Genomic DNA, 23620 nt, shown 5'->3' with positions numbered 1-23620 from the left:
TGAATGCTGCAGAAAAACAGTAATAACTTTTACTAGAAGCATTTTTGCTAATGGAAGTATATTGAATTTTTATATATATATATTTCAAGTTCAAATTACGCACATTTCATTTTTGACCTTTCTATCCCTTTTTAAGGAATGTAAAACCCAACATTTTTCTTTCATGATTTGGATATAGCATACAATTTTAAACAACTTTCCAATTTACTTCTATTATCATTTCTCATACAGGTGGTGAGAGTCAACGATCCATTACTCATGGGAATTACCTTTTTCTACCACTATGAAGGAGAAAAAGGGTCACAAACCCCAAGAGCTCTATAAAACCCTTCACACATACCTTAGTCTTTATTTTGCCCCCACTGAAGGTGGTTGAAGAATGAAGATGTGCGTGTGATCTTTAGAGAAATGGGTTTTCATTCTATGTTGAGGCCTGTTTCCCCTCAGAGTACAGTGGTTGTCCAATATAATTATTTAAACTATGTTTATACCTAGTTACGTTCTTTCCAGTTAATAATGTATTATGAAACTCAAAAGTAAGTGGCTTTCCTTCCTCTTCACTCTCCTGCATGGGCTCTGCTTTTAGACTTCTTTAGATTGATCGGCTGCTACTGAGATCAAACAGAAAGTGAAAGTGAAACAGCCATTTTACAAATGTGTGCTAAAAGCAACCACTAGATGGAGCTGGTTTGCAAGAAACCACATACAAATTAATGCAGTACAGACACATCTGAAGATTTTTTTTATTTTTTTATTTATTTTTTTAAATCGCGTACTCTTGCGGTTTTAAAACCTCAGCGATTAATCACGGTTTAAAACCGCATCCTCGATTAATCGTGCAGCCCTAATATACTGTATATATACACAAACACAGAGAGAAGCACACTCACAGGAACGAACAACCGGCTCAATACCATTGATTTACCACCTGGGTGCAGCTTCTTTTAGCCCAGTAATACTTTTCACAGTGTAGAACTTTCCTGTATTATATCAGTCTGATCCCGCCTATTACGGTCAGTCCAGCACTGAAATACGAGGCAATTCCTTTTTCTGAACAAGGAACATAGCAACCCCAGAACATCATTTCATATTTACCTGATACATTCATTTCTTTCATGGTAGTGAGAGTCCACAAGACCCCAACCTTATGTGTTTTTTTTTTTTCCTGTGGTTAGTTTTATTTCTCAAGCACATCTTTTTTTCCCTGCTCCTTTTTTTTTTTTTTTTTTTTTTTTTTTTTTGGTTCTTATTCCTTTTTCTTACCTCGCTTGCTTGGCTATACTTTGGACTGAGGTATGTGTGAGGTGGAGGGGGTGTTAAAGAGCTCTTGGGGTTTGGAACTCTTTGCTTCCTCCTAGTGGTAGAGAAGGGTAATTCACATGAGTAATGGATCATGGACTTAAAAAATTGCTTTAATCTCCATTGCAATTGTGTTGGTGTAACTGACTAATTTAATATTGAATTTCATTTTAAAAAGACGTAAATATCTCACAAAATAAAATCTCATTTCTGAAAGTGAACACAATTCTGCCTCTGGACTCCTGACCCTACATGTGATATGAAAATAATTAAGCAAAATAGAGAATAAAAGTAAATTGAAGAGTTGTTTAAAATTGCATGCTCAATCTGAATCATCAAAATGTTATTTTGACATTAATGTCCCTTTTTAAGTTTTCAAAGGCCATTGTAACTCATTCCTAGGGATAGATTTCTCTGTGGCTGATGACAACTCCCACGTATTTGTTGGTTGGCAGTGACATACCTGAAAGCATACAAACAAAAAGAAGTTTTACTAGGCACAGGAGCATAAATTTAAAAGAAAACCATACTTTTTTTTTTAATGCTATCCTTCGTTATTTTATTGTCCATTTAAGTAATTTTTCAGCCAGTTTTATTGTTTGTTTGTTTTTTTAGTTTTTAAATGCTCAGACTAGGACCATGACTTGCTGTTTAAATTCCTTGGTATTTAATGGTGTTTTCTGTTAATAATACTCTCATTTAAGGGAAAGTAGAAATGGGCAAGGAGCACTTGTACAAGACCCATATGTGCCCGGAGTGCAAACGTTGCTTCAAAAAGCGGACTCACCTTGCTGAACATCTCAACTTGCACTTTCCTGACCCTAACCTTCAGTGTCCAAACTGTGATAAATACTTCACCAGCCGCAGCAAGTTAAAGATCCATTTGATGAGGGAGTCTGGTCAGAAGACCCACCAGTGCCCACTTTGTGAGTACAGCTCTGTGGAGAGGAATGCTCTCAATCGACACATGGCAAGTATACATGAGGGTGTGTCTAACTTATACTCTGATACTTACTCATGCCCTGTGTGCCAGGAAACTTTTAAACTGAGTCAAGCTCTTAAAGAACATTTGAAAGGACACAGAGAAGAGCAGAAGATGTTGTCCTGTTTTCATCAGGGATGTAACAAGTCCTTATCAGACCGCAAGGAATTTCTTAAGCATCTTAAGGAATCTCATGGAATCAGGGCTGTAGAGTGCCGATACCATGCCTGTTCTCTTCTCTTCAGAAACCGTGAGGAGATGGAAAAGCACCGTAAGAATCATTATGCCTTTCACTGCCAGGAATGTGACTTTGTCTGCTCCAACAAGCACGCCTTCCGTAAGCACAAGAAGTGTGGGCATCCAGGTTCCGAGGAGCTGTTCTGCCTCTTCTGTCCGTATAAAAGCTTTAACCCAGTGGAGTTCTCAGATCATTTAAGTAAAATGCATGCTAGTGAGAAGATACATCGCTGTGAGGACTGTGAATTTGCCACTGCACACAAGAGGGTTCTGATACGTCATATGTTGCTACATACAGGTAAAATGTGCTGTATATGTCTGTATTCAGTCATATTGTATTAGTTTAAAGACACACTAGATAATAATGAACAGGTCTGTAGTAACAGCCCTGTACTTAAAGTGAATGTAAAGTTTTTTTTAAAAATACTGTTAAGAACTGTGGCACTTTCATTCATTAAAATTTACATTGAAGACTTTTTTTTTTTCTTTAAATATCGATGACGAAACCGGCTTCCTCCAATCGTTGTGTGGCCTCACAAGCTGGACGCCTTGGGGTGCTCGCAACGATTGGAGGAAGCCAGGAAATACAGAGGATCTGCGGGCGGAGGTTCGCCGGTCTGGTAAGTATTTAAAAAAAAAAAAAAAAAATGCTTCAATGTAAATTTTAATAAATGAAAGTGCCCCTGTTTTTAATAGTATTTTCTTTATAAATGGAAAGAGTCCACAGCTGAATTCATTACTTTTGGGAAAATAGAACTTGGCCACCAGGAGGAGGCAAAGAAACCCCAGCCAAAGGCTTAAATACTCCTCCCACTTCCCTCATCCCCCAGTCATTCTTTGCCTTTCGTCCCAGGAGGTTGGCAGAGAAATGTCAGAAGTTTTCGATATTCTCTTATGGAGGGTAGTACTCTTCGGCATGGAACTGGAGTTTTAAGTAGTCCTGTCAGCCTATTAGTAAGAGCATGGATGAAAGTTAGAGCCCGGAGATGCAGGGAGAGTCTTTCTGCTAAACCATCCCGACTCATATTAACAGCTCCACAAGCAATCAGTGTTGACGAGTTTCGCTGCCTGCTTTTTTCTCTCAAGTCCATGGCAGAGGCGACGCTACTATCTGCCACACTTGAAGGGCTGCTTTCCTGTTCCACGGCATAGATTCCGGTAAGATAGTTTCATTTTACTTTCATCGTGGATGTATTATAATTTCAACTGTTTATCCGAGAGAGGCTACAACCTTTCGGGATAACTTTAACATAGGGTCTCTGAGGCTTCTTTTTGTATCTAGAAATCAAGGGTTAATAGCTCCTGAGGGGGATTATTGAACAGAGGGGTTTATGATCATGTTTGTTATGTGATTCTGTCTGCCTGTGTGTAGTGTTGCTTTGGCTCGTGGCTATTTTGGAACATAAAGGCCTATGTCTAGTGACGCAGCCTTTTCGGTCTGGCACGCTTTCGCATGGACTGCACGGTTTACCTTGTGACCCCATTTCCGTTTTTCAGACAGCGTGGTAATGGAGAAATCCTGGTCCGCTGGTGTTCTGGTTCTCTGGAGGCGACAGGGTCCCAGTTATGGAGGATTCTTGGAGGCGGATGTCTCTGATTCAGACTCTACTTCTTGCGAAGAATATGAATTGGCCCGGGTGATACATGCCCATCAGTTATGTTCCGAATGCCGTTTTAGAGTGGTCTGTTGCTCGGGATCGGGGAATCGGGTGCCCACTGAGCCATCCGTCTCGGGGGATTCTATTTCTCACGAGACGAGTTCCCTACCATCAACTCTTACTACGCATGCAGGTAACCCAAACGCTACTTATTCTTTCTAGGGAGAGTGGCCTGTTCCCACCGGAGGTTACGACACGGTTCCGCTTTGCCATATCTTTGGCGCTGGCACATCTGCACCTTCCGGGAGTGTACTCCCGATATTGTCCATGTTTGTTAACCCGGTGCTCGTCAGGCGCAGGATCGCCTGGTTCAGTTCAGCCTTCCGGGGGAGCGACTGCCCCTGAGGCCTCAGGGGGTCAACCTTCAGGGCCGGTGTTTCCTTTTGTCCCGGCGGAGGTATGTTGCGCCTTTCTTTATAGACTGGCGCACTTTCGTGTCCTACTAAGGTACGTATTTGGCGTTGCTGGAGGATCTGGGGATTCTCAATCTTACTCTTCGACTGGCTTGCATACATAGACATAAGGGGATGAAGTAATCTTCTTATAGTCTTTGTTATTTGTGTATCCTTTTCCAGTTCTGAGCTTGGAAGTCTCTGTTAGGCTGGTCCTGCGGGTCTGTCCGTTCTGCCTGGGCGATAACCTACGGGTAGACTTATCTTTTATTTTCATCTTGTGAGGATGATTTTTATTTGGTTTAAAGCTCATGTTGTGGTGTGATGTTTCCTTCGGGAACTTTCCTCTCTGGAATTAATTCTTGTGATTTTGTGGTCGCTCTGTTTACAAAAATCTGTCTGACTGTTCTTTATCCCTCCATCATCGGGGTAGACTCTATGTGGCCTTGACAGTGCTGGGGCCCTTGTTGTAGGCTGGTCCTGACTGGGTACAAATCCTTCTGCCTCTGAGGCCTAGTTCAGACACGTGGCACCTTTTTATGTCCGGTTGGTACGGTGAGGGTGCCTAGTGATCACAATATGATTTGTGTGATTGTCTTGTTTTACAAGCTTCAACTAGCATCCTGAGAGGACTCGACGGTCCGTGGTTGCTTAGGGGCATGGGGGATTGGTTCAGTCCTCATTCGCCTTTCAATCTAGTGGGTCGGGACTCCGTTGAGATCCGCGGCAACATGCTCAGTCGTTTCCTCCGGCTTAGAGGATTTAGGTCCTTCATACCGCCATTCTTGCGGTTTTGCCTTTCATGGTCTCTTTGGAAGTGTACTTTTAGGACTTGTTCCTTTTAGAGATTCTCTTCTTTTGGGTTGAGACTTTCTGGACTTCATCCAGTTTTTCTGGCAGCTTTGGCCGCTTAAATAGTAAGTGAAGGCCTTGAGGCTCTGTCTTCCTTCGGGAGTTAGTCGTCTTCATATCAGGGGTGATAGGAGGTGTTGTCTCTTTTTCCAAACTTTTTGCTTAGGGGATGTTTTTCTGCCTGGGTTTGGGATGCTTTGCATTGTGGTCCTCTGGAACGTTAATCTGAAAGGATTATGTAGACTAGCCTTTCTTTCTACTCTCTTTCGGATGACTCTGGTCTCGTTTTCATTTCCCTTAGTGCTTCCCTTGGGGCCTTTGGGCTCTAGAGAAATTGTGTGACTTTGTTGCGGCCTAGTACCTTGCTGGGGGGTGTTGACCTCCGGCTAAGGGTGTTCTCTTGCCTATGGAAATTATGAGTAAGTCCTGTACCCGTTCTCCTGGTTTCCCGGTTCTCATCCCCTGTGAGGTCTGATTGCTTCAGACGGGGTATCTTGTGTTTCCTGAGGGTGTTGTTCGTTCTAGGACGATTCTGGGTCCCGGGTCCGGAGTTCTTGTCTTGGATCCTTCTTGGATGTCTGGAGACTTATGATCTGGTGGACTGGTTCGGGAACAAACCCAGTTTTTTTCAGGGACCCTATGTTGCGACATAGGGGCTTGCTCATTGGGCTTGCAACAATATTTCAAGGTGTTGTGTTCGACTAGTACAGTGTAATAGTAGTATCCATATAACTCTTGTGAACAACCCCTCATTAGAGGCCCCAACAAGTGCGGAAATCACAGAGTTTACAGGTAAAGGAACCGTTCCTATAATATACACTTTAGACTTATATAATGCATAAACAGCGTGCTTACCACTCCGGTGTCAATCGATAGCTGTATGTTTCAGACAGTTTCAGCTTGGTAGCGGATACAAATGACTCAGATGTGCTTGTTAGTAAACCGTCTGCGCTCCGGCATGAACGCTGTGTATACTTCACTGTTAATTTCAACAGGTGAGTGCCTGTGACGTATGCTGTCCTATGCTAGAACTGTTAGAGCTCTCCTGAACTCGTATTAAATATCAACAAATATGCAACAAAGTTTCACAGTTCAGTCAATAGGATTTTAGAGAGAGAGAGAGATGATTGTATAAATTAAAATATCATTTTATTGAATTCGTTAAAACAGACCTGGCACAGCACATAGAAATCCCCACTGCTGACGCGTTTCCTGCCTCACGGGCAGTTCATCAGAGCATACAGAGATCACCTGAAGCTGCTGTTTTAAACACACAGGTACACCAAAAAAGTCCAATCACATAGAAGCTAGGTAAGTGCAGAAAACACCCACCCTTTAACTCATTCCATTCCATTAACATATTATACATTATTTAAATGTGACTGAACCAATTGGGTTCCTAAAAGATAACAGCACAAAAAATAAAAATACAAAATAAAAAACAAAGTATGATTCAAAATATAAAATTCGAATGTTTAGAATAAACTCTTATTTGGGAACATTTTAAATCGTAACAATTTATCTAAAAGAGTTACGCCTATAATCTGATGTTAAAAATTGCTAAAGTTTAATAATAATAATAATGAAATAAAGGTGAGTTAACCCATTGCCGTTAGAGTATATAAGATAAATGCAAAATGTAGTCTAAGGGTCATCACCAGGACTGTGTCAGTCAAAAAATGAACAAAGAAAAAGATGGATAAATAACTAAGCAAATAATTGAGCCAACAATTCAATGTTTGATTACATATTCCTGAAAAGGCACATACGAAGGAAGCATTAATTTTGAATTAGAAAGACACTAAATTCTGAAATTGCATACATTGTAAAATGTTTGCAAGGGGTCAGACTGGCCAAAATAACACCTATCTTTCTGCAGTGTGTAATCTATAAATATAAATCAGCTCCTATCTATGAAAAGTTTGACATCGCTAATTTTATTTATTCCCAGTGGATGACCCGTTTTTAAAGTGTGAATCCAAAAAATTTCTCTTTTTGATAAGGCCTGATATCTATCTCCTCCTCTAGCTCCCAATGTGACTTGCTCAATCCCCTGAAAAAGAAAGTGAGCGAGTCCATTGGTATGTGTAAAGAAATGTTTTGCAACTGGAGTCTTTGGAACCTCTGCTTCCAATGACAAAAGATGCTCTCTTATTCGATCTTTGAGATTCCTTGAAGTAAGGCCAACGTATTGAAAATTGCAAAATGAGCAAGTTATAAGATAAATTACATACACAGAATTACAATTAATAGATTCTCTTATTTTATAGGAAATCCCAGTCTGCATAGATATGAAGCTATTGCCTACAAGTGCATAGTCACAGCACTTGCAAGGTTTAGTATTACATTTATGAAAGCCAATATTAGTTGGTAGCCAGTTATTTTTTGTATTCTCCCTGGTTTTGATTTTGGAAGAGAAATTCTTTCTTATTTTGTCACCTATAGTATCAGATCTGCTAGCAACAAAATTACAATTACCAGATATCAACCTGAGATCAGCATCTCTCTCCAGCAATGGCAATCTTGTTTTGATTATATTGCAGATGTCTCCAAACTGTCTACTGTATTTGGTGACAAAATTAATACCTTTTTTTTGTTTCATTCCCTGATCAGAATTTGAAATAATGCGATCTTTTAGTAAATTATTTCTATCAAAGCTTGACACCAAATTAGACTGTTTTTTTAAATCCTCTAAATCATAACCTCTGGCTACCAAGCGCTCTGTTAAATCATTGGCATGTTTCCAATAATCACTTAGATTAGTACAGTTGCGTCTGAGTCTAATATATTGGCCCTTTGGTATCCCCTTTTTTAAATGTTTGGGATGGGAGGAGTCTGCCCTAAGGATAGTGTTACCACTTATTTCTTTCCTATATGATTCTGTAAATATTGTTTGACCATCATTCCTAAGATATATATCAAGGTAAGGAATGCTGTTGTGGGATGCACTGAAGGTGAACCTGAGATTACCATCATTGCAATTGAGATAGTCTATGAAATGATTTAGTTCTCCCTCAGTGCCATCCCACACTAGCAAAATATCGTCTATATACCTGGTATACATCTTAATATTATTATGAAAGATGTTACTCTCACTAAAAATCTTTAGAATTTTAAAATTTGCCAAATAGAGATTTGCATACGAGGGGGCAAATTTTGCCCCCATCGCAGTGCCCCTAAGTTGAATGAAAAATTCTCCATTGAAAATGAAAAAGTTTCTGTTCAATAGAAAAGATGTAGCCATTAGAATAAATTCTATCAAATCAGCATCATATCCAGAATATCTCTCCAGCATTTTTTTCATGGCATTTAGCCCCAAATTATGCGGAATACATGAGTATAAAGAGATTACATCTATGGTGACAAAAAGAAAACTCTTTTTCCATTCAAAATTTTGAATCAACCTGATCAGATGTTTGGTATCTCTTAGAAACCCAGGTAGCGATTGCACAATCGGTTGCAACTGGGCATCTACCCATTGGCCTAACTTCTCCCCCAGGGAGCCAATCGCAGAAATGATTGGTCTCCCTGGGGGATTCACCAAAGATTTATGTATCTTTGGTAAACATTTGAAAACCGGTACTCTTGGGTTCTCAACAAAGACAAAATCACAAAATCCACTGGGAATAAATAAAATTAGCGATGTCAAACTTTTCATAGATAGGAGCTGATTTATATTTATCGATTACACACTGCAGAAAGATAGGTGTTATTTTGGCCAGTCTGACCCCTTGCAAACATTTTACAATTTATGCAATTTCAGAATTTAGTGTCTTTCTAATTCAAAATTAATGCTTCCTTCGTATGTGCCTTTTCAGGAATATGTCATCAAACATTGAATTGTTGGCTCAATTATTTGCTTAAAGTTATTTATCCATCTTTTTCTTTGTTCATTTTTTGACTGACACAGTCCTGGTGATGACCCTTATACTACATTTTGCATTTATCTTATATACTCTAACGGCAATGGGTTAACTCACCTTTATTTCATTATTATTATTATTAAACTTTAGCAATTTTTAACATCAGATTATAGGCATAACTCTTTTAGATAAATTGTTACGATTTAAAATGTTCCCAAATAAGAGTTTATTCTAAACATTCGAATTTTATATTTTGAATCATACTTTGTTTTTTATTTTGTATTTTTATTTTTTGTGCTGTTATCTTTTAGGAACCCAATTGGTTCAGTCACATTTAAATAATGTATAATATGTTAATGGGATGGAATGAGTTAAAGGGTGGGTGTTTTCTGCACTTACCTAGCTTCTATGTGATTGGACTTTTTTGGTGTACCTGTGTGTTTAAAACAGCAGCTTCAGGTGATCTCTGTATGCTCTGATGAACTGCCCGTGAGGCAGGAAACGCGTCAGCAGTGGGGATTTCTATGTGCTGTGCCAGGTCTGTTTTAACGAATTCAATAAAATGATATTTTAATTTATACAATCATCTCTCTCTCTCTCTCTAAAATCCTATTGACTGAACTGTGAAACTTTGTTGCATATTCATTGGGCTTGCAAGCAGTTCTTATCCACCTTCGGGTACTGGTTATAAACTTTAAGGCCTGACTTGTCCTTCGGACGGAGTGTGCTCCTCTATGGGGAGTTTTTTTTTTCTCTCTGTTGGGTCAACAGTGGTGTCTGGATGATTTTTCATTCGGTCCATGTTTTGATCATACTATGGCTTCATGTCTTGTGGACATGTACGCTGTTCTTATCTGTGCCCTTTCCTTTGGAGGGGATAGTTTATCTTCCTTATGAGTTGGGGTTTTCTCTCTCTGGAGGGTCTTTGTCCTGCCCTATGTGTTGGAGGTTGGATCATGTGGCTTATTTCTGTAAGGGACAGCATCTGCTGCTCTGTACGCTCTGTTCCACCTGTTGGAAATTAATCTCTCTACGTAGAGACTGTCTAAGAGAGTTGTGACAGGTCTTTCTACGGATCTATTGCACTTTTCTCTGTTTCAGGTCATAGGGGGTTTTCCTTGGGAGTGCCTTATTTTGAGGAGCGAATTGGGTTGGCACCCGAGCTCTGTTTGGGTGGGTGAGTCCCTTCTTTTTTTTCTTCCATTCCCTGGGGGCTTGTGGTTGGGGTCTTTCTGTCCCCCTGTCTATCAGACATGTCTGTCGCTTGGGCTGGTCTGGTGTTGGAGCAGGATCTGAGATCTGTTGCTCTGCTATTTCGTCCTCTGCACATTCGAGGTACAGTAAGCCTTTTTGAGGTTTCTCCTTTATCCACATTCAAGATATGTGGGAAGGACTGGCGGCTCTTAGATAGCCTGCGACTTTATCCGCGGGTTAGTGGATACTTGGCAATCTGAAGGATCCTATCTGCAGCTGCTTTTTACTTGCCATGCAAGTATTTAAGTTTCAGAGTCACTTTTAGATGACTGCAGCGTGCAGTGTTTTTGCTTCAGGTGTTGTTCGTCAGACCTATCTGAGTTTGCTGCACGTGGTTTCGTTCTGAATATTTCTGTATTCTGAGATACCTTTTTGCGACTTGGGGGCCTTCGTCTTCAGTTGTTTTCTAGAGTGCGGTTGCACTGTGTTAGGGGAAGATCTTCTCTCAGTTTCAGACTCCGGCCTTATCCCGTGGTTTCTGTATTTCTGGGGTCTGGGCATTGACTCCCCTTGTTTCTATGAGACTGGTTGGGTCTCTGTTTGCCTGACCCGGTTTCTCAGGTTTTTGCTCTGTTTTTATTTAGGACTCGTTGTGCCCTTTATAGGGTTTTTTTTCTGGAGTTTCTTATGCTAGCCGGAATCCTGCAAGGGCACTTTAATTCATCAAAATTGACATTTCACTCGTTTTCTTCAAAAACCTACCTTTTCATTCTGGCAGCCGCTCCAGCACTTCCTCCGCCCATCGCAAGCCGTCTTTGCGGGTCCAAAATGGCGAATCTGGCTTCCTCCAATCACGGCGTTGCATCAGGCCAAGATTCCCCCCGGGGGGGAGCCGTGATTGGAGGAAGCCGGATTCATCATTTCTGACGTCTGCCGAGGCTTCCGACGGCCATGGGAATCGCTGGAGCGACTGCCAGAATGAAAAGGTAAGTTTTTGAAGAAAGAGTGAAATGTCAATTTTGATGAATTAAAAGGCCCTTGTTTTTAATAGGATTATTACAAACCGGGCACTAATTCATCAAAATTGACCTTCACTTTAAGGGTGATTAGCCGCGCTTTACAAGTACAATCATGTTTTCTCCGTTCCTTTTCTTCTTTGTGGAAGAATACGGTAGTTTGTTCCCTTTCTTTAGTAAGGGGTGTGTTTTTGGAGACGCACTGCTGGGGACGGTGTGGGCCCAAAGTGTCAATATTTTGTGTGGCCACCATTAGTTTCCAGCACTGCCTTAACCCTCTTGGGCATGGAGTTCACCAGAGCTTCCCAGGTTGCCACTGTATACGTCATCTTCGACTTAAAATACACCTCCTACCTCACACTACATATCATTTGTTGTGTGTATTATATTCATTTTTCATTTTTTTACAGTAAAACATGCTTGTTGTTATTGCACATTAGATGACTTATTAAAACTTACAACTTTATATCATAGGAATATGCAAAAAACATAAATATAAGGGACATGTTAACCACTGATAAGCATAGCAAAACTTAGTGAGGATGTAGGACCTATGGGATAAATATATGTAAAGAAATTAAGTAAACTGGGGGAAGCCAAGATTGAGTGACATTATCTATCCTGGCAAAAGGTACAGAGCTAGATTTAAAGCATAGGGGCTACATCTGATTATTATTCAAGAACATAATATATATATATATATATAGTCTAGATCCAAAAAGTAGAGTGTAGATCTAAACAATTATTAGATTGTAGATCTAAAAAAATATAAATATATAGTGTACAATAAATGAAGAGACTAGAGCTTAAAGATAGCTAGATTTATAAGATATTAATTAATGAAAAGGTCTAAATATATATGTGGATCAAAGGGAAAAAAACACATTAAGCACTATATCCCAACTCAAAAATATGAAAACTGTTGCAGTCAAAACCATCAAGCCATAGTATAACTTATATTGTAGTTGGTAAAATAATATCATCATACAGATGCTAGAACAGATTTCATAAAAAACAGTGCCAACCTATATTGTAGTTGGTAAAATCCAGTGAGTACAGATTTTTTTAATATGATATTGCTGTTACTCTGGCATCCTGGTATATTGAACATTTGTTTGTGAGAGTGCACCTATAGTGTTTGATAGATAGATAGATAGATAGATAGATAGATAGATAGATAGAGTAGGGTCTCTACTTCTGAACAGGTATTCTTGTTCAATGCTGCCTTTGTCTCCAATGCTCCAGCCATATTGACACGCTGCTCAACAGGATCTTCTTCGAACTGTCCCATGCACCAGAACGACTTTGCTCTGGTCTCTTCTTATACAGGGGCCCTGTTTTCGTAGAATTTGCTGATTTTGAAAAATCCAATTAGAATGACCCATTTTTTTTTTCTTTTGTTTTGCTTGGTTTGGATTTTGAAACCATCCAGTGGAAATTGCCCATATGTCCTATGTTGTTCCCATGCAGTGGATAGCCATCCATTTATAACATGCATGCTAATAGACACTTAGAACGTAAATGACTGCCATTAGTGGGTCATGGCATTTGGGAAGCACTATTTGTAACTGTGTGCAAGTTTTAAGCAATAACGGAGCACAAAAATTCAGCACAGTCAATTGAATTCCACTTGTAATCTAGGCCAGTATGTCCTAATGTGCCACATTTAAAAAAAAAAAAAAAAAAAAATCACACTTTGCTTTGAATAAAAAAATAATAAAAAGAAAAGTTTAAATGTAAAGCTGCAGTCTTGTGGCAAATTCAAATGTTGCTGTTTGTGCAAATGTACCTCCACACATTCTCATCACCACTTACTTTTAGTGCTATGGAATCTGTTGGCATTCTACAAATAAATGATGACACGAACTTTCTCGCATACAGTATCACACTCGCTCAACTATTTCTGTACCATAACAAAATACAATTCCATGACAATCCAATCAAGAAAAGGAAAGAAAAATTGTTTACAATTGTCATCATTGGTATTAGCTAGATAAATATACAACATGTATCTCTTATCGTGCCAACTAGTAACCCCTTTCAAGGGGAAGAAAACAATAATAATTATAATAACATTAATAACATTTGTAAGTTTTTGCATATTTTGACACTGCATTATAAAATTCCCTTTATACCTTAAACTCAATTGAATAATTTGTATATTGTATGGTAGCTTTTCTAATAACATAAAATAAATACAACAAATGCAAAAGCAAAAAAAAAAAAAAAACCTCTCCCCCTCCCTATCCCTCTATTACGCTGGATATTCATTATTTGCGATAGCCAATTTGAGGTAGGTAGTACCTCTAAAAGGTGCAATTAGTTGTGCTTGTATTTCCTCTGGGAAAACTCAAAATTATAGTTTTCAATTTAAAAAAAAAAGCGTTTGACTTGAGCATCTGAACTTACTGAAGTATCAAGTTGTTCCAATATCAGTTGTTTTTTAAGTTTCTGAATGAGCTCCCTCTGGCCTGGTGTTTTGCTAGATTTCCAATATTTCAGGATCAAAGTCTACTTGTTATAATTATAATATTTAACTGGCGAATATTTTTAAACAGAATTTCTTTTTGACCAACATAAAAAAAAAACATGTTTATCAATTATTTGTATATTACTTTGATTAATTTTCTTGACCCAATTATTTATTTTATATCAAAACTTTTAGATTTTTATACAATTGCAAAAACAGTGGTATAAATCTGCTTTTTCAGTCTTGCATTTCTGGCAGCGTGCCCTTGTTTTATCCCATCTAGCCTTCACCTGGGGTGTGATATAAGATTTATTTATAAATGTAGTATGGGTTTCTTTCCAAGGGGAAGAGATTGTCACACTGTCATAAGTTTGAAGCTTTCCTGGACACTCGCTCATCTATACATACATGCAGCTTTACTTGCCTTAAAGCAATGAGCCCACAAAGTTAACCTGGAAGCATGTCTGCTTTTTCAGTCTCTCCACCTTTTTTACTAGCAGTAACCATCCTGCTTGCACTGACTATCAGTCCCATGCTTACATGTTATTGGTTGAATGGGGTGCCGTACACATTGTCCTATGCAATGTTAAATGCACTGGATGGGGTGGGAGGTGGTAATGGGACAATCATCTCAGGTGGGTGGGATAAAACCGCAATATACTGCCCTCCAACAGAGTTGCATAAATGAAGCTTATACACTCCTGCACGTCTTTGGTTTGTTTTTTGTGTTCTAAAATGCAAATAGTCTTTATTTAATTAAAACAACTATTGCCCTTCTGATTACGGTACTGTACTATGTCTACAAAAGCAATAAAAATGATATAAAACTACCTTTAGGTTACATGTATAAGCTTTATTATGACAGGTAAATATTGCCTAAATGATATGACTGTCCCATTTTATAGATGCAAATATTCCAAAATCCAAACCTTTTCTGGTCCAAAGCAGTTTGGAACAAAGGTTTTCTGCCTGCACTAATTATAAAAGCATAGGTGTGTTGTGTATTTGCAAGTATTTAATACCCCCTGTTTTGTGCATCCTATTCTATTGGTTAAAGCCCCCCACCCAAGCTCAGGTGTACTCATGACCGTAAAATGGAGTTGTGTATATAAAGCCAGGGAGTCTTATTTATATTATTAAGAAAAAAAGCAGGAATGATTCAGCCCATAAAGGCAAAGTATTGTAGTAGGGGTCACAGTAGTTTTAGACAAGAAATATTATATATAATTTAGGAACAACTGTCTTATTTAGAGGTATATATGCCCCTTCCATATTATCCAACTAAAAAGATTACGGTTGATTTTAAGAGGTGTGTACAGAGATCCTTCATACATGGGATAATTGATACTGAGACAAAGAATTTTTTAATTAAGGATGAATTTATAATTGCATCGTTCTATACACTTCCAAAGGTCCATAAAAACTTAGAGCCCCCCCTGGACGTCCTATAGTGGCAGGCACAGACTCCATCTTTACAAATATCTCCATATACCTTGATAAATTATTGAGACCATTTGTATCACAGTCCATGTCATTTATAAAGGATACCAATGAATTTTTTTTAAAAAAAATTGGATGATTTATCTGGTTATATGGAGAAATGTATTTTGTATAGTTTGGATATAGTCAGTCTTTATACTTCATCCCCCACACTAGTGGCCTTGATGTTATTGGTTATACATTAGCCAAAAGTAAAGTGTTTTCAGTGCAGCAACAAAAGTTTATACTTTAATTATTATAGATTATTTTATATTGTAACTACTTTTTTTATTTCAGGACACTTTTTTTGTACAGAAACAGGGAACAGCTATGGGGTCCAACTTTGCACCCACATATGCAAATATGTATATGAATTTCTTTGAAGAAAGATTTGTGTTTGAAAATAGATGCTTTCTTCTGTGCGGCAGATTATATTTTTGGCATTTGGTGGGGCGACATTGGTACACTTGAAGAGTTTGTGCAAGAACTCAACTCTGCATCTAAAAGTATTAATTTTATGTTGTCCTGGAGTGAGGAATCCATTAATTTCTTGGACACCAAGGTGTATAAAGTTGGTGGTCTACTTAAAACTGATTTATACAGAAAGGAAACAGAGAGAAACAATTTGATACACTACACAAGTGCGCATTCTCCATCTTTGATCAGGTCACTTCCATTTAGTTAAATGTTAAGAGTAAAAAGAATTGTGAAGGATGACAAACTGGCAAAACTCAGACTACAGGAAATGGGTGATAGATTAATGGAGAGGGGCTTATCTACGTACTATGATTGAACAGGTAATCAAGGAGATTTTAGGTATGCCCAGTAATAGGATTGTTAACAAGAAAATATCTGATAAAAGGGACCCTAATAGAATGTTTTTTTGTCTCTGAGTATAATGTTTGTAGTCCAGGAATATAGAAAATAATGAGAACACACTTGCACATTCAAAGAGAGTGTAACCCTGGAGTTGAAGCATTTAAACAGTTACCAATGCCAGCCTATACTAGATTACCAACTCTAACATTAAACAGGGTTTTATTAGCTCTAAAAACAAGGGTTGCTTACCATGTTTGAATTGTTCAAACTGCAATAACATGATCAAAGGGGATACTTTTTTGCACCCACAAACAGGACAGAAATTTAAAACTAAGGGATATTTTAATTGTAATGCCACATTTGTTATTTATTTATTTAAGTGCCCGTGTGGCATAATTTATATAGGAGAGACGACACATAGGGTTCGTGACAGGACCCTGCAACCTAAATCCAACATTAGAACAAAGGATATAAATGCCCTGGTTGCACATCATTTTTTTGGAGATGGTCATACAATCTCACAATTGAGGTATCAGGTTATAGATTATATTCCAATTCCTAGACGTGGTTGCATTAGAGAGCCAATCCTGAAAAAATGTGAGGCATTTTGGATTTATAGATTAGAGTCCCTTTACCAAAGGGAATTAATAGGGAATTATAGTGGAATGTGTTCATCTAATAGTTTGTGGCTTAGACTTATTACATTTGTGAGGATATAATGTTGTTAGGAGATATGTATATGCCATGCCTGTATTCATCCTGCTTGGACAAGGACTGCCTCCTTGTCTGTATTGCTGTATTTTACATTGTTTGTTTAGATAATTTTCTGTAATTTTAGAGATTGTCCACAAGGTGGCACTATTGTATAAGATTTGGACACCTAGGTGCTTCTCATGTGTTAATTAAGGGGGAGTGGTTTAACTGGCTACAGGTATATAAGTAAGCAAATTGAACACACAATGTATTGAACATGATTAAGGGTGTATAACCCGAAACATAGTTATTTTTGTACCTGCTCCTGTTTCATTGATGGAATATAGGATCGAGGTGGTGCGACTGTTCTCTTGTTTGCTACTACTGCAAAGTACTGTAGTGTTAGGACCAGTCAACATTGGTACATTTGTAGCACTCAGGGGATTGTTTAATTAAATAACTTGTGGTAACAGAGATAGACGTGCAAAGATGTGCAGAGAACAAAGACAAAACTGTCTGAGTAAACTAAATACCATTAAAAATTAACTTTTATTAAGGCTTGGTTAAAATTGGAAAACACACACTTAAAAACACTCTTAGGAGCCAAGATAATATTACTTGTTAATCGTATATTGGTTGGTGTGGTGGGTAAGAAATTATCTATGAATAGATAACTTGTAAGGTATGGGGGCTAGTAACAATTCTATATATTCAATATATACCGGAGGTGGCAACTCAAAATATGATTGATCAGTATGTTGTTGCTGGTAATTTATTGAATAGTTTTATACTTAGGTTCACTGCAGTTAAATTTTGTGAATTTGCTGTGGGATTAACTCAATACGTTACAGTACACTTGTACATATATAATTAAGAGGCTTAAGTAATTATACTCTTATATTCATTGTGCGTACAGTCAGGGACTTTATATATGATCCCTTTAGCTTTCACTTAATTTTCTATACGTATCTTGTATATGAGGCTATGTTCAAGCCTACACTACAAAAATAAAGGCTCAATGCTTTATATTTAATAATGTCTTTTATATTAGATATACAAAGTCCGGCGGGTATATACTTTGTTATATAGAGTGTCTGTGATATTGGAGATCACCCCTTATTGTGGTGTTATCACCGTTAGTAGTAAGGTATTTCGATATTAATGTTTATTGCAGGGTGATAGACACTGGGTAAATAGCGTTCCTGTTCTTATATAGAGCAGACAGATCTAGTAACTTAGTTCAAGATATGCCTTTAAGTAAATGGCAAATTATCAACTGCTCTAAGTGGTAACAAAAATGACCGCTATTTTATAAGCTGCACGGTACCTGCGTAATGTTATAACACTACAGACATATTTGGTAAAAAATATATATAAGATTTCAATTTAGCATAACAAAATGAGACATTATTAGTGCGGTATTGAGCCCTGTGTAGTCACAATTTACTACAAGTGGTGTGAGTACTGCTAACGGTTAAATTCTCCAGCAGCTTATGTGAACGTCAGCGTTCTGCCCCCATTAACCACTCACAACTGTTAAGGTATATAGCGGTTAAATTTATCTTAATCTATCGAGGTTCCTAAGGCTAGCTAAAAATACATGAGCTCCAAGGGCTCATCACCAGTACCCTAGCGTCCCTAACGTCCCTAACATGTTTCGCCTCGCGGCTTTTTGAAAAAGCCGCGAGGCGAAACATGTTAGGGACGTTAGGGACGCTAGGGTACTGGTGATGAGCCCTTGGAGCTCATGTATTTTTAGCTAGCCTTAGGAACCTCGATAGATTAAGATAAATTTAACCGCTATATACCTTAACAGTTGTGAGTGGTTAATGGGGGCAGAACGCTGACGTTCACATAAGCTGCTGGAGAATTTAACCGTTAGCAGTACTCACACCACTTGTAGTAAATTGTGACTACACAGGGCTCAATACCGCACTAATAATGTCTCATTTTGTTATGCTAAATTGAAATCTTATATATATTTTTTACCAAATATGTCTGTAGTGTTATAACATTACGCAGGTACCGTGCAGCTTATAAAATAGCGGTCATTTTTGTTACCACTTAGAGCAGTTGATAATTTGCCATTTATTTAAAGGCATATCTTGAACTAAGTTACTAGATCTGTCTGCTCTATATAAGAACAGGAACGCTATTTACCCAGTGTCTATCACCCTGCAATAAACATTAATATCGAAATACCTTACTACTAACGGTGATAACACCACAATAAGGGGTGATCTCCAATATCACAGATACTCTATATAACAAAGTATATACCCGCCGGACTTTGTATATCTAATATAAAAGACATTATTAAATATAAAGCATTGAGCCTTTATTTTTGTAGTGTAGGCTTGAACATAGCCTCATATACAAGATACGTATAGAAAATTAAGTGAAAGCTAAAGGGATCATATATAAAGTCCCTGACTGTACGCACAATGAATATAAGAGTATAATTACTTAAGCCTCTTAATTATATATGTACAAGTGTACTGTAACGTATTGAGTTAATCCCACAGCAAATTCACAAAATTTAACTGCAGTGAACCTAAGTATAAAACTATTCAATAAATTACCAGCAACAACATACTGATCAATCATATTTTGAGTTGCCACCTCCGGTATATATTGAATATATAGAATTGTTACTAGCCCCCATACCTTACAAGTTATCTATTCATAGATAATTTCTTACCCACCACACCAACCAATATACGATTAACAAGTAATATTATCTTGGCTCCTAAGAGTGTTTTTAAGTGTGTGTTTTCCAATTTTAACCAAGCCTTAATAAAAGTTAATTTTTAATGGTATTTAGTTTACTCAGACAGTTTTGTCTTTGTTCTCTGCACATCTTTGCACGTCTATCTCTGTTACCACAAGTTATTTAATTAAACAATCCCCTGAGTGCTACAAATGTAGTCTATCTCAGATAGGGTGACATATCCTATCTGTCAGTTTTTTGCTTAAATTCTGCTCTACTACATAGCACCGTTTTCCTTTACTATACTAATGTGCTGTATGCACATAAGTTAATTAAGAATAAAGGGGATAATTTTATTACATTGAAAGTAGTGCCATTGGACCCTATCCTCTTTTTTTCAAACATTGGTACATTGTTTAAGTTGGTGACTGGCTACGCACAATATGGCCATATGTGTGACTAAGATCCCAATTTTAATTTAATACCATAGGTATTTTTGCAGCATTTAAAAATGTTTTGTTAATTTGCAAGTGGATATGCGCCAATACCCTCTGTTTTGTGTAACTAATTGGTATCATTCGCTGCACTCCCTAAGATGTAGTTAAACTCTTTTTGTAAGGTGTGCTAAACCAAACGATGTGGATAAGGTTTCATAGTGTCTGCAGAGTATTTAGAGCTAACTGACTTAGCATATTTAAGACTGAAAACGCCTGTAAACAGTTCCCAAAAGCGATGGTAAATCCTTGCGTTTCTGAAACGCTAGGATTTACCATCACTTTAACACATTTTGGAGCGGAGTGACACCAAGTGGTGAAAGTGGATTGAATACTTTGGAAAGACCGGATATCTATTTATGTTGTAGAAACAATAGATACATTCTGCTAAACCATCTTGTTTTTAAAGACGTATATTTATGTTTGGTTTGTTTACGGGTACATTTTGTCACATTTAAATGGATATTTGCATTGTGTTGCAGATTTTCTTTTTTTTTTTAGTGCTTTGATGACACCAGTTGCCCAATTTTCATCTTTAATTATAATTTTTAAAAGAATAAAACATTTCAATGTATTACTGCGCCCCACAAGGTCTGCAATCTCTGTGCACACCACCAACACTATATGATGATATACTTTAAGAAATTTTGTGGACTTTGATAACTTATGGGATTTCTCTTTTTATGTCACTAATTTCACCAGGGGAGAAACCTCACAAATGTAATCTTTGTGATTTTACATGCCGGGACATCAGCTATCTCTCCAAACACATGCTGACCCATTCCACCGACAAGAACTACATGTGTACTGAATGTGGTTATGTTACCAAGTGGAAGCATTATCTAAGCGTGCACATGCGCAAGCACAGTGGGGATCTCAGGTCTGTACAATAAAGATTCCACTAGGCACACAGCAATGTCATCTAAATTTGTATTTCTGATCATTTTTCTTTTGTTAAAAAAACAAAAAACCTTTTGCCAGAGAGGTTTTTAAATGTCTATGTATTGTTATTCTATTGAAATTGCATAAAAAGCTAAAATATTTATAAACACAAATTTAATTTATTTTGTACATAATATAGGATTGATTTAATTTTCTCCTGTTGTGTGTGTGCTCTTTTGGATTGTAATATATGAAAGGAAATAACCGTCATCCAACTCACCTATTACTATTGTCTTACCCAGTGAAAACTTGGTATAAAGCCTTTTATTTTGCCTTACACTTCAGCATCCTTTTTGGGATTAAAGCAACACAAAACCCTTTTTTTTTTTTTTTTTTTTTTTTTTTTCCCCTTTCATGATTCAGATAATACAATTTTAAACAACTTTCCAATTTACTTCTGTTATCAAATTTGCTTTAGTCTTTGTATCCTTTTGTTAAAGGATCAGCAATGCATTACTCACTACTGGGAGCTAGCTGAATTCATTAGGCGAGCCAATGACAAAAAGCATATATGTTTAGTCACCAGTCAGACGCTAGCTCCCAGAAGTGCATTGGTGCGTATGTGCTTACCTAGGTATGCTTCTAATAAAGAATAACAAGAGAATGAAGCAAAGTCAATAATAGAAGTAAATTGGAAAGTTCTTTCAAATTGGATGCAATATTGTATATAGCTGAAAATGATCTTACTGTATTATTTGTTTGTTACTCATATTGAATAACAGAGAACATATTTTTTTTTCTGATTCATTTGCTTATTTTTGGATAATAATACATAATAATAAAGGTATAGTAAACTCATGTGAAAAAGAACTATTTAAAGAAATCCTATTTAAAATATTGTTTGCATTAAAATAAGGCAAAGTTAAAGCTGTTTTATTTGGATAAGTGAAAACGGTGGTGTCTGCTGAACTAAAAGATCACAGTACTTGGCCTTCCCATTGATCGTACTTCTCACCGAGTGCGATCAAAACAAGAAAATAGTTGTAGGTAAGGATGTGGGTGACGCCTCTTGGCCTCTGTTAAAATATTGCTTATTTATTTTGTATTATAAATGAGAGATCTATATAAGATATTTATCTCAACCCCTTCAAGATAACAGGCAAATAGTGATGTGGAAATATAACGTAAAAATGTATTGATAATAAAAAATTATTACGAATTTGGTAAAATATATGCTGAACTTGGCTAAGTTTAAATTTCGACACCAGTGTCTTAATATATTCTAACTATTTAAAAACATGAATTGAGATATAAAAAATAAATCTATATATGCTAATATATAAAAAAAACATCAAATTTCTAGCAATGACTATATATCCACAATTTATAGATGTATTATCGATTTGTAATCAAATCCTGGATGACAACTGAATATACCTAAACTAGATTAAGGAGCAGTTAATTACGCTGTGTTAAAAAGTCTCTTATGTGCACAATTTGTAAATTGAGTTCATTGGTTGGAGTCACAATGAGCAAGTGTATATTTCTCTTCTATTTCATAAACCTTTAGTTTAGGCTTTCCCTTGATGTTAAGAATATTTGTTTAATCGGCTATGCATTGATTACAAAGCGACTTTAGTGCAAATCGTTGTCTATTCCAATATCTGTTAAACTGTTAATGATCATAAAAACATCCAGTATGACCAGTGCAGATATCCTATATAAATGGATGGATACAAAGTCAGTGATATACAATTGTTATTAACCGCAAGTGTTTCTTTAGAAGTATTGCAATTGTTGCAGTCTCCCCTCTGGGTATAAGCGATGTTGCTTGCGTTCACACAAATTGTACTCACTTTTTCTTTGGCGTCCTCGCAAGAACAATACCTCTCTAAAGTCAGTTACTGATTTGTGTGTCTTTTGTCCAATCAATGCGAAGAAGTGAAGTGCGCACACTCATTCAAATATACCTTGTCTTTTCTTCAAACTCCTACCGCTTCATTCTTTGGCAACTGCAATGAAGTGGTTATGGGAGTTCATCCGAGGTTGTTATGCAGATAATGTGGAGCTGGAAAATGGAACGTCTACGCGTTTCAGCTACTCAGAGCCTTTGTCAAGATGATCCTCTTTTCCAGCTCCTCCTCTATATAGGGTTGTTCGTTAACCCTTCCTTCACTTTACGTAATTCGATCTTTACTTTTTTCTTCTTGATTTTTTAGATTTGTACATATCTTGAATAGAGATCAACATTTTCCACATTGTTGATAACTGCTCCTATAAATAAACTATCTTTCTTCTGTTATGTGTGATCAGTCCACGGGTCATCATTACTTCTGGGATATAACTCCTCCCCAACAGGAAATGCAAGAGGATTCACCCAGCAGAGCTGCATATAGCTCCTCCCCTCTACGTCAGTCCCAGTCATTCTCTTGCACCCAACGACTAGATAGGATGTGTGAGAGGACTATGGTGATTATACTTAGTTTTTATAACTTCAATCAAAAGTTTGTTATTTTACAATAGCACCGGAGCGTGTTATTGCCTCTCTGGCAGAGTTTGAAGAAGAATCTACCAGAGTTT

General features: G+C 37.4%; 1 protein-coding gene across 3 annotated transcripts in view; it reads left to right on the top strand.

The window, feature by feature from the left end:
• Positions 1 to 23620, top strand: part of ZNF142 (zinc finger protein 142) — an 85232-nt gene that overhangs the window by 24090 nt on the left and 37522 nt on the right. For all 3 annotated transcript variants that reach the window (XM_053698135.1, XM_053698136.1, XM_053698134.1), the window contains exons 4-5: positions 2004 to 2816; positions 20861 to 21038. In XM_053698135.1, coding sequence (XP_053554110.1) covers positions 2004 to 2816; positions 20861 to 21038 — 991 coding nt within the window. The remainder of the gene's footprint in view (positions 1 to 2003; positions 2817 to 20860; positions 21039 to 23620) is intronic.

The sequence above is a fragment of the Bombina bombina genome, chromosome 1, assembly GCF_027579735.1.
Source record: "Bombina bombina isolate aBomBom1 chromosome 1, aBomBom1.pri, whole genome shotgun sequence".
In the NCBI taxonomy this organism is placed as follows: Eukaryota; Metazoa; Chordata; class Amphibia; order Anura; family Bombinatoridae; genus Bombina; species Bombina bombina.
Note: the sequence above shows the minus strand (reverse complement) of the source record. Positions and strands in the feature narration are given on the sequence as shown.